This window comes from Vigna angularis, chromosome 11, assembly GCF_016808095.1.
Source record: "Vigna angularis cultivar LongXiaoDou No.4 chromosome 11, ASM1680809v1, whole genome shotgun sequence".
Classification (NCBI taxonomy): Eukaryota; Viridiplantae; Streptophyta; class Magnoliopsida; order Fabales; family Fabaceae; genus Vigna; species Vigna angularis.
Genome location: NC_068980.1, coordinates 3,949,449 through 3,965,517, shown reverse-complemented (window position 1 = coordinate 3,965,517; position 16,069 = coordinate 3,949,449). Strand labels below are relative to the sequence as shown.

General features: G+C 34.9%; 2 protein-coding genes, 1 long non-coding RNA gene and 1 other non-coding gene across 4 annotated transcripts; 3 read left to right on the top strand and 1 right to left on the bottom strand.

Annotated features, from left to right (window-relative positions):
* Nucleotides 1-736: 736 nt before the first annotated feature.
* Nucleotides 737-2,967, bottom strand: LOC108333133 (60S ribosomal protein L35). The gene is made up of 4 exons (XM_017568476.2): nt 2,812-2,967; nt 2,567-2,702; nt 2,315-2,471; nt 737-966 (listed from the first exon to the last, which is right to left on the bottom strand). Exons 1-4 carry the CDS (start codon nt 2,813-2,815, stop codon nt 892-894), a joined length of 372 nt encoding a protein of 123 aa, XP_017423965.1. The 5' UTR covers nt 2,816-2,967; the 3' UTR covers nt 737-891.
* Nucleotides 2,968-3,193: 226 nt separating this feature from the next.
* On the top strand, nt 3,194-3,267 carry TRNAV-CAC (transfer RNA valine (anticodon CAC)). The gene has a single exon. It is a non-coding gene; the product is annotated as a tRNA-Val (tRNA).
* Nucleotides 3,268-4,067: 800 nt separating this feature from the next.
* Nucleotides 4,068-5,239, top strand: LOC108333794 (protein SODIUM POTASSIUM ROOT DEFECTIVE 3). Its single transcript, XM_017569261.2, has 2 exons — nt 4,068-4,573; nt 4,845-5,239. The coding sequence occupies exons 1-2, from the start codon at nt 4,183-4,185 to the stop codon at nt 4,988-4,990; spliced, it is 537 nt and encodes a 178-aa protein (XP_017424750.1). The 5' UTR covers nt 4,068-4,182; the 3' UTR covers nt 4,991-5,239.
* A 2,618-nt stretch (nt 5,240-7,857) lies between these two features.
* Nucleotides 7,858-15,841, top strand: LOC128194788 (uncharacterized). Its single transcript, XR_008246153.1, has 3 exons — nt 7,858-8,117; nt 8,267-8,338; nt 15,619-15,841. It is a non-coding gene; the product is annotated as an uncharacterized LOC128194788 (long non-coding RNA).
* Nucleotides 15,842-16,069: the final 228 nt, after the last annotated feature.

Below are 16,069 nucleotides of genomic sequence, written 5' to 3'. Positions count from 1 at the left end.
CCTGTTATCTTCCTAAAGTACCTCCAATCCAAGACATACGTTTTCCACCGACCACTTTTCCATCAATGTCATTTCCTTCACCAACACATGTTCCTAAAGTTAAATATCTGTTAATGTGTAGCCATTTTACCAGAGCATCGACTTGGTATGATCGTTAACTTAATAAGTTAGGTTTAGCTGTAATTCCAACGGGATTATAGTATTGACGTACAAGTTCACAATTACCATCGAATAATGTTTTTGATTTCTTAACGTGAGTTTAATATTCATCAATAAAAATACAACAAAAATAGAGTGAGTTTAATCCTTCAACGGGGACAAAAGCCTGTGGTTATGATTAAAATACAATGACCATGTTAAGTTAAATTTTAATAATGACTAAAATTAAGCTAAATTTTAATAATAAGGACTAAAATTAAGTTAAAGTTTAATAATAAGGACTAAAATCAACATTTAAAGATAGTAAAACACCAACATTCATTTCATCCTTTCAAATGTAGTAATTGAGGGCAGTTTCCTTAATTGAATGAATGAGGAAAAGAGAAGTTTCAAAACTTAACGGTGCCCCAAATATCATATATCTTCAACTAAATTGAGCTCTCACGCCACAAGAAAAGTTTCAAACTGATCTGCGGATTATATTAACTGGCGAATTGTGTATAAAAAGAATATAGGTTACTTACGAGCATATACAAAATTGAAAGATCGTCATAAATGACAAAGAAAAACAACCTAAAGTAAAAACAAACTAATATTTAGTTCAATTTAACGATGATTAAAATGAAAACCGGAAAGAAATGACATAAGAACTGAGCGACCAGAAAAAATAATCGTACTTCAAATAACAAAAGAAAGTGTCTCCAAAATTATAATCCTTACTAAGATCTAACATTACACCTTAATAGCATACTTTCGCATCGGAAAATATAATTCCTTCTTCTTCTCACGCTCTGTCTTCAATGAAGCCTGTAAAAAAGACGGCGAATTCATTCAGATATATATCAGAAACCTATAAGGCAAGAAACATTTATCTCGATTCGCAGCTCAAAATAGGAGAACAAGTCACAGCAAACGTCACGCGGAATATTATACAAAATAGATCCATTCCCCCAAATCAACACAAGGAATTCAAATAGCATGTTCACCTTTATATTAAACTAGCCAGAAACAGAACATAAAAGCTTAACAGTGAAACTTCCAATCAAGTTCCTTGTTTCATCTTGAGGACAAGTTATAGTCCTGATTGTGGTGAAACATCCAATCACGTTCCTTAGCAAAGGTAATAGAATATTATTTATGACAAACTATAATAAAATATCTTATTAAATGATATCAGAACCATCAACCATCATACCTACTAATAATGGATTTTCTAAAGAATAGATTAAGGAATGTAGTAGAGCTGCAGATAGATGCAATCTTGGAAGATAAAAACAATAGAAAACAATCAGTCATCATCTAATTATTTATTGAAAGGTCCAGAAGACAGGCATCAAGCCGAATAATGGATTGCCATTTGCACAACGTAACCTTGGGAACTAGCTATATGCTTGGGTATATGTGTGTACGTTTTATAATGCACGCATAACAGCAAAAACCATATTTAGATGCCACCTGAACTATAATTCTTCAATCTAAAATCATCATCATGATAGAATGTACAGCTTAATACAATAGCTGTATTTCATTTAACCACCAATCCAGCTAAAAAGATAGTTCGCTGAAGACAAGAGAATATGTAAACCAATACAGTTCCAATTTGATATCTAAAAATGCTCAAACCTATCACCTAATGCCCTTCAGATTAAAAAGTTTTAGCTAAGCTCAAAACAGACTATTTGGAAAAAAGCAGGAGGAATGCAATTAGAAAACGTTGTAAACATACACCATTTCTAGACACACTTTCAAATCCTATGATTTTTTTAATCAATGATTATCAAGTAGGCCCTTATTTCTACACTCATTGAAACACTGCCAGCAATTTCGAACCATTACACAATCTAATCCTCTCCAGATACACTATCTCTTTACTTTTCATCCTTTTCAATTTTTCATCGATCAACCTTACACACATAACAGATAGCTATCAATTTAGTCCCTCCCTGAGCTGAGATAATAATTTCAGCTATATAGTTGTTGGAGTAATAAAAGTATATAAAAATTATTCACATGTATTGAATTTTCATTAGTTTATGTCCCCAAGTTGGTAAATTTTTACATAGTTCAGGGACCAATTTGATAGACAATTCAAGGGTCTATCCAAAAACCCAGTAGAGCAGGGAAAAAGAACAGAAGAACGAAGCATGAATGGTACCTGATGTTTTGTTAAGCGCCTTCTGATAGCCCTGGTCTTCTTGGGGCGCAGATCCAAAGGAAGGTACTTCTTGTTCTTGTAAGCCTCCCTCAACGCTGCCTTTTGCTTTTGGGAAATCACCGTCAGCACCTGCGCTATCGAAAGCCGGACCACTTTGCTGCATTCACACAACAAATGCATGAATATTCGTATCAATTTGAATTGAATTAGGAATTAAGGATTTGAATGAAATCAAAAAGAGAAGGAAGGCACATTTTGGAAAGCTTGTTTGGGGCCCCGCCGGTGACCTTAGCGACGCGGAGGAGAGCGAGTTCTGCTTTGAGATCCTTCAATTGGTTCAGAAGCTCTGCTTTTGTTTTGTTCCTCAGCTCGTACACCTTGATTCTCGCTTTTGCATTGCACAGAACAAATTAGAATATAAATACATAAACGAAATCGTAACCGTATCGAATGAAACAGCATCGAAGAAGCGAAGACAGAGATAGTTTGAATCGTACCCATTGCTAATTCGAAGGTCGCCTGGCGCTGCAAAGAGGATCGAAAGAGAGAGAAACCCTACCTACTCGGTTGCACTGCTTCTTTTTCTTTCTAAACCCTAATCCACAAAATCATAACAAAGTTTAACATATCAAGTGGATCTGGGCCTGAACCATAACCCAGAGAACAGTGTATTTTGTTATTCCACACCGTTTTGTTTCTAAATTTACACCCCTATTTTAGAAAAATTGAAGTAAAAAAATATCCCTCCAGTAATTTTCTATTTTATTTTTAAAAAAAATTATTTCATTTTTTATAATAGTTCGTTAAAAATTATTTAAGTATGTTGATAACATTTTATATTGGTATTATATACCATTAAAAAACAACTTTGCCAAATCAGTCTGGGTGGTGTAGTTGGTTATCACGCTAGTCTCACACACTAGAGGTCCCCGGTTCGAACCCGGGCTCAGACATTTTTCCAATCACTGAAGTTTTGCTTTTGTCATAAAATGTTTTTGTTTCTCTGAGGAAACAAAAATTCATCTGTTCATTTTCAGAATCTTGAAAATGGGAGTGTTTAAACATGAGGAGTCACATCATCTTGAAAAGAGTGTTTATATTATTGAACTCACTGTCCGAACCACAGCTAAAGCAATGTATTAAAAGTATTAATGAACGTTTCTGTTTTGCATCCAACCAGAAATTAACGACAGTGCATGTGCACTAGTACGTTATCCGCAATACTTTTACGTATTCAATTTTCGTTTAAAATAAACAAAGAATCTCTGTCTAAAACATATGCAATTGTGATGGTAGATTACGCAATACACGTTATCATTGATCTATAAATGCGCCATGCATGCCCTTTTGCCATGCCCTTTTGCCATGCCCTTTTGCCTAACAAAAGATGCAATTGCTCTGTCCTGGTCGATTATATAATGGTGAAGTTTACGCATAAAAAACTGATAAATTAAGATAAAAGTTGGTAGTGATCAAGATGAATATGCAGCAGCCATTTGACAGCTTTATTAAAATGCGGATGCTCAAAATTCAAAGAATTGAATGTGAAGTATTATAAGCATTCTTCAAAATTTTCTAAGGGATGATATATTTAAGTCAAGTTCTTTATGGAAAAGTCTAAAGATGTAATACAGCACACACATTTTAATGGAACTGAGCTGACCCAGTTCTACTTTGCAGTAGTGGAACGTACTATTGCTATTTTTTTTTTTCGTTCAACTTTTCCTTTTTCCCTTCTCTTCCTGTTTCAAGTTCAAAATCAAAACCAAGTTATGGTATCAGTTGCATGACTTTTTTGCAACACTCAGCAACCTCTTCAAATTCTTCACTGCATTGCTGGGTTTGTTCACACAATTATTATCACAGCCATGAAAGGAATGAAATTGTTCTGCTGTTCCACTGCTTCCACAGCAGTAAACTCTACTACTCGTTCCACAGTACGTAGAAGCACCAAAAGACACACCGGTGTTAGAAGGAAAATCCAACCTCGTCTTCCTTGTTCATCCGTGTTACCTATGAACCCTTTGCCTCACAGTGACGCGCGCAGAAAAGGTTCCGTCAGTAATTTTAATTTTTCTAGCAGTAAGAATTCCAGTGGTTCGTCATCATCCACAATATATCTCCTCGGTGATTGGGTGTCTGACTCTGATCAAATTCCTTCACACAAGCCCACCCTGCAGAACCACGTTGTGTTGAGGGTGTCACTGCACTGCAGAGCCTGTGAAGGAAAAGTTAGAAAACACATCTCAAAAATGGAAGGTCGGTTTACATATCCACCGTAGTTCATAGAAAAGCTAAGGAAAAAGGGTTTCTAAATTCCTTATTTTCTGTTTATTTGGATTAAGTAAGAAACTGTTCAAAATGTTCATAGTAGTGATGATTTATCAGACATAAATCTTGTTACATATTTAACCACGCAAAACACAGCAAGTGCTAATGCATTTTATGGTTTCTTCAATGGCTTAATAGGGTCAAAGTTTATGTTGATGAATCTAATATACATATTTTTTTCGCAATTATGTGTGTGTAGGAGTAACATCATTCAGTATAGACATGGAGGATAAGAAAGTAACAGTAATCGGAGACGTGACGCCGTTAGAGGTTCTGGCAAGTGTGTCAAAGGTGAAGAATGCACAGCTATGGCAATCTCCAAAATCATCTTTGCCTTCAACGTGAGTTAGATGAAAATTAACATGTTTCTCTTAATTTTTTCTCTGGCATCACCCCACCTTTTTCTTATGTGCTGGTATGTAAGAGTTTGTATTAGTGCAATGTATGTGTCAAGCTTGTTTATAATGTTTGTCTAGTTAGATTGGTGAATGGAATGCAGTTTTTGTTGTTGTTGATTTGTGTTTACTGATTGCTCAAGTTGAATTGTTTCCATGTAATTTATATGTAGTTTCTTTAAGTGATTTTAGCATGTTATATTCAAGTGAAACTTCAGTTATCTATGAGAATGGTCACGTTTAAAAGTTTAGTAATTCAAGCCAAAACTAGCCAAGAAAAGCAGCTCTGTTTCCAAAATGAGAGATATTGTTAGAACATTGACGAGAGAGGTTAGTATTCACTTATAGCTATGAATTCGTCTACGTGGGACTTCGGTAGTCTTTTCATTATCTTAATGCTGAGCACTAAACAGTAATGTGTCTGAGTGTGTACATATTTTCGTAACCATAAACATGACAACCTGTGCACATGTTCTGCTGCATTACACTCTATTCTTTTCCCCACTGGGTCGAATATGGTAGCTTCGCTTTTTAGAAAACAAACTAGTGGAGCCAGGTAATGCATGCGAGTCAGTGGTAGACACACATTCAAGCTAATGATTCATGTTCCTCAAACTGTTGGATCATGACCCAATTCAGAAGCCAAACCAACGAATGTGTCCAACATTGGTTAAATCCAATGTTTATAAAAGTGTAAGGTGTTATTAATTTAATTTCTTGAAAGAATGAAAGAATGTAATATCAGTACAATAAGATGCATCTTAATCTAATTAGCCTTCTCAAAGAACTAATAAGTATGAGTTTATTTTCACATCAGATTAACTAATAATCTAACCCCCAGAGCCCCTCTCATGTAAGGTCAAGATTAAGGTGGGTTTAGCCCTAACCCCAATACAAAACTTTTATTTTTAATTAACTTCTCTGTAATGTCTTTAATCTACCATTCCTATGTACATTTTCACTTACTTGTTTCTGCTTCTTTATTTTTAAATTCTAATTATTAGTCTTTGATTTTTTTTTTCAAAACATGTAAATTTAGTTTTTCATCAGCGAAAAAAAATATTGATAAATGTTAAACTTAATATTAAAATCATTAATATCATGTATTAGGTAAGTTTAGTTTTCTCTCAATTCAATTTTATGATGGTAAAAAATGTTGATAAATTATAAATTTAGTTATAAAAATTATTAAAATTACAGTATATAACGTCCCAATAAAAACATTAATTACATCATATTTCGTTCCAAACTAATATATATACAGTATAAATGATGCATTTAAGAGCTATGAACAAGCCAAGCTTTCAGCACGGGCCATCTATTATTTTATATACTTTTCTTTCCCATTAGGTAATACATATAGTGATTTTTGGTGATAAAATAAACACTTTCTTTTTACAAATTCTGGTTCATTTTTCATTTGCCCAAGTTGCATCTCACTTTCTCTTTCTGAACCTCCAATAAATCTAATAAAAAATAAAGTAACTAAAAATTTCTAATAAACTAGCTAACTAGAAATAAATCGTATTTTGAAAAAAAATATAAATTAATTCAAAATTAAAATGTTATTGATAAAGCCTGAAATATTATCATGTTTGAAAGCATTTGATTATGAAATTTTGTATAAAAATATTATTACTGGTTCCAATATTTTATTTCATTCTTGTACTTATTTATTTCTTTGTCCGTAATTTCAACTAAAAAACCTGCTTTAAAAAACATTATCAAAACTTGAAAATTAAGAAATAATTGTATAAAGCATCATCCATAAACTAATTAATATAGAAATAATTATGAAGTAGAAAATTAATTTTATTGACAAAAATATAATAATACATTAATAAATTATGATTATAAGTTAATAATAACAAAAATAAAATGAAAGCTAATGATATGATAGAAAATATGAGAGACATTTCAAAATGAATATATCAGCCATTACTTTCTTATATTCAAAATGAATATTTTTTCTAAAAAAAATTCATGAATTGATCCTGATCCATGAAGTTTTTATAAATATTTTGGGCTATGGATTTTTTCTAGAGGGTTGGTTTTTTTTGTTCTAACCCGTGAGAACCAAATCATGTAAAAGGAGTCAAATTCAGGGGTCTAACTGTAGTAGGACTAATATTTCACGCCTGGTGTTTCATCTTTTGGTTTTGATTTTGAAACTAATTAAATTGATCTTAATGGTCAATTTATGACACAGCATTATTTGTGTGGAAGAGAAAAGAGGGCTATCTAACTTTGTACCTGATGTTTGGTTGCTTTTATTTCTTTGGCTAAATCTTGGACTGCTGGAAAAGGAAAATACCAGAACACGTGGAAAACAAATATGAAGATCAATGACCTGTGCATGAACGTTACTCGCATCAAATGATAAACAAAACAAATGAATGATAACATTTGTGAAAAGCTCACTATTATAAGATGCAAAAGTTTGTGTAAGTGTAAAATGAGGATGGAAGGGGAAATCGAATGTAAAGAGAGATTTTAACCGGTCCAAATTCGTATTCCATTGCGATGCTACAAGAGAGGAGCTAGCTTTCTTTTTTGTGCAAATAATATATGCTAAATTTAGTTTGATTTTTATTTAATTTAAACTTTTAATCCAAACAATATTTTGAGATTCATTGGATTTTAAAGTTTTGCTAATATAAAATTAATAAATACTTTTTACAAAAAGAAATTGTTAAATATTTTATGATAAAATGTTGACTATTAAAGAACAAAAGCATGTTATTGACAAAGATTTAATTGAAAAATGTCATAGCAATTCTTTCTCATTTAAAATTATAATGGTCTGAAGATTTTATAAAGTCATTGGGCCCTAATTTGACAAGCCAGACCCATTGATCCAAGGACACTTGAACCTTGGGAGGGGCTCTTTCCTTGCAATTCAGATTTCATTTCACAGATTCCTCTCTCTAGAACAGAAACCTTGTCCTAACTCAAGTGCTCTGACTTCTCTCTAGGTTTCCAGCCATTTCCACCGATTGAATCCTAATTTGGTGGTGTTTTCTTGTTCCTGGAGTCAAGAGCTACCAAACCATCCGATTGGTTTTGCGTTCCAGTGGGTAAGTAGATTTTCCCTCTTTCCCTTCACTGTTCTTGTCCTAGGTTGTACCATTTTCTGATTTCCTGTGCCCTGTGTGATTTTGTCTTTCATTCTCGGTTTATTCCGACTCAAAGAGCTAAAGTCTAGCACCTATTTGGTGATTCATAGGTTCTGTACAGTTTCGCACGGTGTAGGGGATACTGTTAGAGCATCTGTGAACTGTGTTGAGCAACCCACCAGGTGAAGGGAGCTAATTATTTTTCTTTGAATTTATTGCTTAAATCTGATTTGTATATGTATGCATGTTGAATTTTGGACTGTCGTGCGATTTTGTACGGTATTTTGGATTTTCAGTATATAGGATGGTTTGAATTGAACTAGTGTACTCTTGTGAAACTGTGTTATAACTTTTATTGTATTGGGTGTTATAATTGAAACTGTGGAATTGTGCATGTTGTGATATGATTATTTTAATCTATTTCGAATGAGTTGGTTGGCTGAAATTGATCTGGTTTGAGGGTTTGGAGTAAGATTCTGTAATGGCATTGATATGGGTAGTAAGTAGGTATACAGTCATTGTTTTAGATTACCGTGAGAGGAAATAATATATATATATATATATATATATATATATATATATATATATATATATATATATATATATATATATATATATATAAATGGCAATTGAGGTTTAGAGCACAACAGATTAGTTTAGGTAACTTAAATAAATTAATTAAAATTGGTTGAGAGCCTTTCTTTGTTAGTAGGATAGAGGGGACTTAAAAAACCTGAGTTGGCACATCCCTGATCATAGAGCAGCCCTGGCCTGGTTCAGTCAGTTGTGACTAGTCATATGTGCTAGCGCCGAAGGTGAGTCTGATGCGTTCAGACATCTGAACCCTCTCCGGTGACCAATTGAGTAGCGATGTAAAGTGGAGAACAAGTATTTTGTGGTAATGAAAAATTTAGCAAGCAATTTCATAATTAAGGGAACATTGTAAGTTATTTAGAGATAATACGTATGATAATATATTATATTATTAATGTATAAATTATATATATATATATATATATATATATATATTAGTTTAATATTATAAATATAAATATTTATAGTAACGTAATATATATATAATATAGATAGGTAACGTTATATATATAATGTATTATAACTAACGTAATATATAATATATATATATATATATATATATATATATATATATATATATATATATATATATATATAGGTAACGTAATATATATAATATATATAGGTAACGTAATATATATGTATATATATATATATGTATTATACTTTTATGAATCTATCAAAAGAATAAGATGCAAGCTGTTTTCTTTTTTTTATTATTTATTTATTATTTCATTCAGTATATTAAATTTGCAGTGATAAAATTGTTTTAGTTTTCAGAGATTATGCTATTATTATTTTTACATATAATTCATAATTTTTATCTTACTGTTTGGTATATATTACTGTTTGGTAATAACATGACAATATCGTCTATTAGAGATGATTAAAATTGGTTGTGGAGCATGTTTTGTTATATATGATTTGATATTTAAGGCTTAAATATGTGGTTTGATTATAATTCAAAGGTGTGTGAATTGAGAAAGACTGAAACATGATTTCATGGTTGCTTATGGTAGTTTCAAATGTAGAATCTCTAGGTGAGATTCTTAGTGTTTTAAAATGAAAGTAGGGGCTCAGCCTTGGGAGTCATTCTGACGCTCCAATGGTCAATCATACTCACTTAGAGAGGTTGAACCATGTGGTGAGGAGTAGCAGGAGGTCCTTAGTCTTGGGGCTCCCAGTATGCCTCAAGGTGCGTGAAACGTATGTAATTCTTTTTATTGTAAAACTGTATAGCAGAGTGTATATATATAACAGTGAAGTTTCTATTCTATTACAACCAAACAGCAACAATGCAATAGTAATAGAATAATGGAATGGGTCGATGATGGCTGATCTGGAAGCGTAATGATCCAACCTGATGCAGAGAATTATTTCAGAGTGAGCAGAGAATAGCAGAGGGAATGTTCAGAGAGTCTAGAAGATGAGAGAAAGATTCATACCAGAAACATGTGTCCTCCGTCAAACGAAATCCTCCAAATACTGATTTCTCTTCCTGTGACGTGTGCTTCTCCTAACGGTTTTGCTGCATGCATTCTCTGCCATCTCTTGCCCCGTGTTTATTTTATTTGTGCATTCCCCTTTCTGCCCCTGTTCTTTTAAGCATGTTACATTACCCTCTTCATCAAAAACAACCTTGTCCTCAAGGTTGAACAAGGGATAAGCTTCTTTCACCTCCTCCACATCTTCCCAACTAGCTTCTTTAGGCTCTAAAATGTCCCATTGCAGTAATATCTGTGACACCTTCTGCTGGTTTCTTGTTATCACCCTACACTTCAATACTTTCCAAGGTTGCACAGTGGGGCCAAACTCAGAGGTAGTTAATGGCAGAGGAAGATATGGTTGTGGTGGACTACCTTGGAACTTCTTAAGTAAGGAAATATGGAACACTGGGTGAATTTTTGTTGTGTCCGACAACTGGAGTTTGTAAGCAACTGACCCTATCTTTTCAATCACCTCAAAGGGTCCAAAAAAACTTTAATCCCAATTTATGATTTTTACGAAAGGCCAGAGATTGTTGCCTGTATGGTTGCAGTTTGACTAAAGCAAGATCTCCTACTTGTAGGTGAAAGTCTCTCCTCTTTTTATCTACTTGTTGTTTCATATAATGTTGAGACTTCAATAAATTAGCCTTTAACTGTGAAATGATTTTATCTCTGGCTATCAAAGCTTCTCTGACTGACAGGGGATCCTTTTGATTTTGGTCATATCGTGCAAGCTGCGGAGGAAATCGTCCAAACACTACTTGAAAGGGAGTCATTCCTAAGCTGTGATGAAAAGACGTATTATACCAATATTGGGCCCAAGGCAGCATATTCATCCAAGACTTAGGATTCTCATACACATAGCACCTCAAATACATTTCTAATGTCTTATTAAGATTCTCCGTTTGACCATCGGATTGAGGATGATACGCGGATCCCATGGCTAAAGTTGTTCCTTGAGATTTAAACAAGTGTTGCCAAAAGGAGCTAATAAAAACTCTATCCCTATCAGATACAATGGATTTGGGAATTCCATGGATCTTTACCACTTGAGCAATAAATGCTTCGGCAACAGATTTGCTGGAAAAATCTGATTTTAAGGGAATGAAATAAGCAAACTTGGACAATCTATCAATCACCACCATGATTGTTGTATACCCCGTAACAGCTGGAAGGTGGGTGATAAAATCCATTGCAATGTCCTCCCAAACTTGTTGAGGAATAGGCAACGATTGCAGTAGCCCTTTAGGTAAAGCGTGATCCACCTTTGCTTGTTGACAAACCACACATTCATTGACAAATTTGCGAATGTCCTGTTGCATATTAGGCCAATGGAATTGATTTCCAATTCTGCTAGTTGTCTTGGTGATACCTGCATGCCCTCCAATCTTAGAATTATGAAACTCTTGCAGGATTTGGTTAATAAGCGTGGAATTATTAGGCACCAAGATACGACCCTTCCAAAAAAGAATACCATCCTTGGCAGAATATTCGGAATTGGGACCTTGACCTTGAATACATTGGTTATACAAGTTAGACAATTTCGAATCTGTTTTTGTAAGCTCCACCAACTGTTGAAGCCATACACAATGTGGCACGGACCAGGCCATGAAAAAACTTCTTGATAAAGCATTTACAGGAATATTGTCCTTCCCAGCTTTATATTGTATCTCAAAGTCATATCCTAAGAACTTTGGCAACCACTGTTGTTGCTCAGGTGTTTGGAGAGTTTGTTCCAACAATTGCTTCAAACTTTTTTGATCAGTTTTAATGACAAAATGGTGGCCCAGGAGATAATGTCTGAATTTAGCCAAGGCTTCGGTAACTGCATACAGCTCTCTTACATATGCAGATTGTTTTTGCATTCTATGTGACATTTTCTTGGAGAAATAAGCAATTGGATGCTGGTTCTGACTTAGGACAGCACCTACTGCCATTCCCGAAGCATCCGTTTCTAACACAAAAGGTTCTTTAAAATTAGGAATAGCCAATACAGGAGCAGATGTCATTGCCATCTTCAATTGTTCAAAAGCTGCAGTAGCTTTTTCAGTCCAGTGAAACCCATCCTTCTTTAGGAGCTCGGTTAAGGGTGCAGCTATAGTCGCATATTGTTTCACAAATCTTCTATAATATCCTGTGAGGCCAAGGAAACCTCTCAATTGTTTTAAATTTGAAGGTTGCGGCCAGGTACGAACTGCAACGAGTTTGCTATCATCCATAGCTACTCCAGAACCAGACAAGGTATGCCCAAGATAGTCAATTTGTGTCACTCCAAAACTGCACTTAGAAAACCTTGCAAAGAGTTTATGCCTTTGCAAGATGCTAAGGAAAACTTCCAAATGGTATAAATGATCCTTCCAATTGCAACTATACGCCAATATATCATCAAAAAAAACCAACACAAATCTCCTTAACAACCCTTGAAATATATCATTCATCAAACTCTGAAAGGAAGCTGGCGCATTAGTCAATCCAAATGGCATAACTAGCCATTCATAATGGCCATGATGGGTTCTAAAAGCTGTCTTGTGTCGGTCCTCTGGCCTCAATAATATCTGATGATATCCAGATCTAAGATCAAACTTAGAGAAGTAGCAAGCACCAAAAAGTTCATCTATCAGTTCGTCTGCTGTTGGAATGGGAAAACTGTCTTTGACCGTTATAGCATTAAGAGCCCTATAGTCTGTACAAACTCTCCATGAGTCATCCTTCTTCTTGACCAAAATAATAGGAGAAGAAAAAGGACTTTTACTATGCTGTATAATACCATCCTTAAGCATTCCTTCTACCAGCTTTTCAATCTCTTCTTTTTGACTATGAGGATACCTATAAGGCTTAACCTTCACCGGATTAGAGCCTTCCAACAAGGGTATAGCATGATCATGTGATCTGGGAGGAGGTAATGTATGAGGAGTATCAAAAATTGTACCATAAGTCTGCAACAAAAGAGCTAACTCAGGTTCCATATCTGTCTGTGCTGCCATTAAGGTATTAGAGTTGAGATTTTCGTCCAATAATTGCAGATTGTAAATTTCTGCTATAGCATCAGTTTGCACCATTCTTCTGATGTGATTTAATTGGGCTTGAGCTGGCACCAATTCCTTGTCTCCTTGTAATGTAATAAACATGCCCTCATGAAGTAATTTCAATTGCAAAGCATCATAATCTGCAATATGAGGACCAATTGTTTTTAACCAACTAGCTCCAAGAATTAAATCTGCACCCGAGATTGGTAGTAAGAAAACAGGAAAAATAAAGGAATGACCCTGTGCCTGCACCTTAAGTTGGTCAATTTTTCCTTCAGCTGTCATGTAATTCCCATTCCCCACCATCACTTTAAACAAGGAAGCCGGTTCTACTGGAAGTTTTAGAAATTTTGCAATCCTTGGCTGCAAAAAGTTATCCGAACTACCACCATCAATTAAGACTTGCACAGGAAGTTGATTAACGTGAGCTAAAAACCGAATAGTGCCCACACTGATTCCCCCTTTCAAAGCATTTAGTGATAGATGATGCTCCTCCACTGAAAGATTTGGAATATCCCCTTTTTCTGGATCCTTTACAGTATCTTGCCCATGCCCAGTCACATCCTCCTCTTCTAATTGCAAGAAAAGATGTTGTCTATTGCTACATTTGTGATTAAAAGTGAATTTTTCATCACAAAAATAACAAAGGCCTTTATCTCTTCTCAATTGCATTTCCGCCGGGCTAATTCTCTTCACATTGCTATTTTTTAGTTGAGGAATACTCGGAGTGGGTAACAGAGGTGGAAGGGTTGTTTTCAGAGGACTTCTCTGATTCTGAGAATTTTGTTGCAGAGGTTGAAACAGAGGTTTCATGGCAGATGTGGAAACCATAGGTTTAAGGAAAGATGGTTTGGTTGTAGGGTTGTATTTATCTTCATATAGCTTTGCCAAAGCCACCGCTCTCAACAATGAAATTGGGGATAGGGCCATCACATCTCGCTTGATATCAACATTTAACCCACTCAAAAAACAATTTAACAGCACCTCATCACTTAAACCTGTTGATCTATTTGCCAGAGACATAAATTGCAAATAATATTCAGATACCGAACCTATTTGTTGCAGTTTGAACAGTTCCGCCATTGGACAATCGAAGGGCGAAGGTCCAAATTGCGACTCAAGAGCACGGGTTAAATCTACCCACGTCTTCACAGCAGCTAACCTTTGTAACATCTGAAACCATGGCACCACTTCACCCTCAAAATGCATAGCCGCTATCTCCACCCTAGCCAAATCCGGAGTATTATGATAGTTGAAAAATTTCTCCGCCTTGAAAATCCAACTAAGCACGGATGACGTTCCATCAAAGTGAGGAAACTCCAGAGAAATATTCCTCATAGGAAGCGCAACATTCAACGGGCCTGGTGAAGCGTTCGTCGTCGACTCTTCATGTTGTTGATGGGTTGATTTTTCCAGCAACAAGCGTTCCAATGTTGCTTGTATTTGATCAAATCGATGCTGATTTTCCGCCTCTTTCTGTGCATTGTATTCGCGTTGTTGACGATCTCGCAGCTCAAATCGGTCCAACAACCTTTGAATCTCACTACCTTGGGTTTTTAATTCAGCTTATAGATCCTTCAACCGTGTAGCTTCAGCCATGAAGAGCAATGAAAGCACCAATGAAACGTATGTAATTCTTTTTATTGTAAAACTGTATAGTAGAGTGTATATATATAACAGTGAAGTTTCTATTCTATTACAACCAAACAACAACAATGCAATAGTAATAGAATAATGGAATGGGTCGATGATGGCTGATCTGGAAGCGTAATGATCCAACCTGATGCAGAGAATTATTTCAGAGTGAGCAGAGAATTATTTCAGAGTGAGCAGAGAATAGCAGAGGGAATGTTCAGAGAGTCTAGAAGATGAGAGAAAGATTCATACCAGAAACATGTGTCCTCCGTCAAACGAAATCCTCCAAATACTGATTTCTCTTCCTGTGACGTGTGCTTCTCCTAACGGTTTTGCTGCATGCATTCTCTGCCATCTCTTGCCCTGTGTTTATTTTATTTGTGCATTCCCCTTTCTGCCCCTGTTCTTTTAAGCATGTTACAGTGCGGAACGGACTAACCTCGTGAGTGTGGCAGGGTGGGGAACCCAAGTTTCATAAGTCACCACGGGTGCAAGACTCGCCATAGCCCAACTATCATTTTAAAGTCCGGACGGATCAAGTCTAGAAATTAACATGCTTAGGTTGTATTTCTGAAATTATTTGGTGTGAGTTATTTCTTGTATGTATATGCTTAAATTGAGTTGCATGATTTTATATAATTAGCTCACCCTTGCTTGTTTGTGTTTGTGTTTGTTGCATGCTTTTTCTTTTGCAATGATCATCCACTTGGATGTGAGCAGAGGAGAATGAGGCCTCAGTGGAGAATGTCCTGGAGGGGAATGAGGAAGCAACTTCTTAGTCTCTCTAGGAATTCCATAGCTTTCCTTGTATCTGAATAATTCCAGTTCTTGTATTTTGAAGTACTTTAGTATTCCACGTTTTAAAATTTCTTCTACATTTCGGATTACTATAATCCTTAAATTTTAATTTCTTAGAACCTTATTTGCTATTTTATTATTCTAACTGTTTTCTATTATCATCTATGTTGACGTCTTAATTTTTATACCTGCATGAAGTATAATATTGGGATGCCACAAAAATTGATTTCGTTCAAGTGAGTGTATAATTTGAGTGTGAATTTTTCCTTATTTAGTGAATAAAAGTCGTTCAAGCAAAGTAGTTTTGCTCAAGTGATATATTCTTAACTGTTATGATATATTATATTTGAAATGTTTTATTTTATATATATGA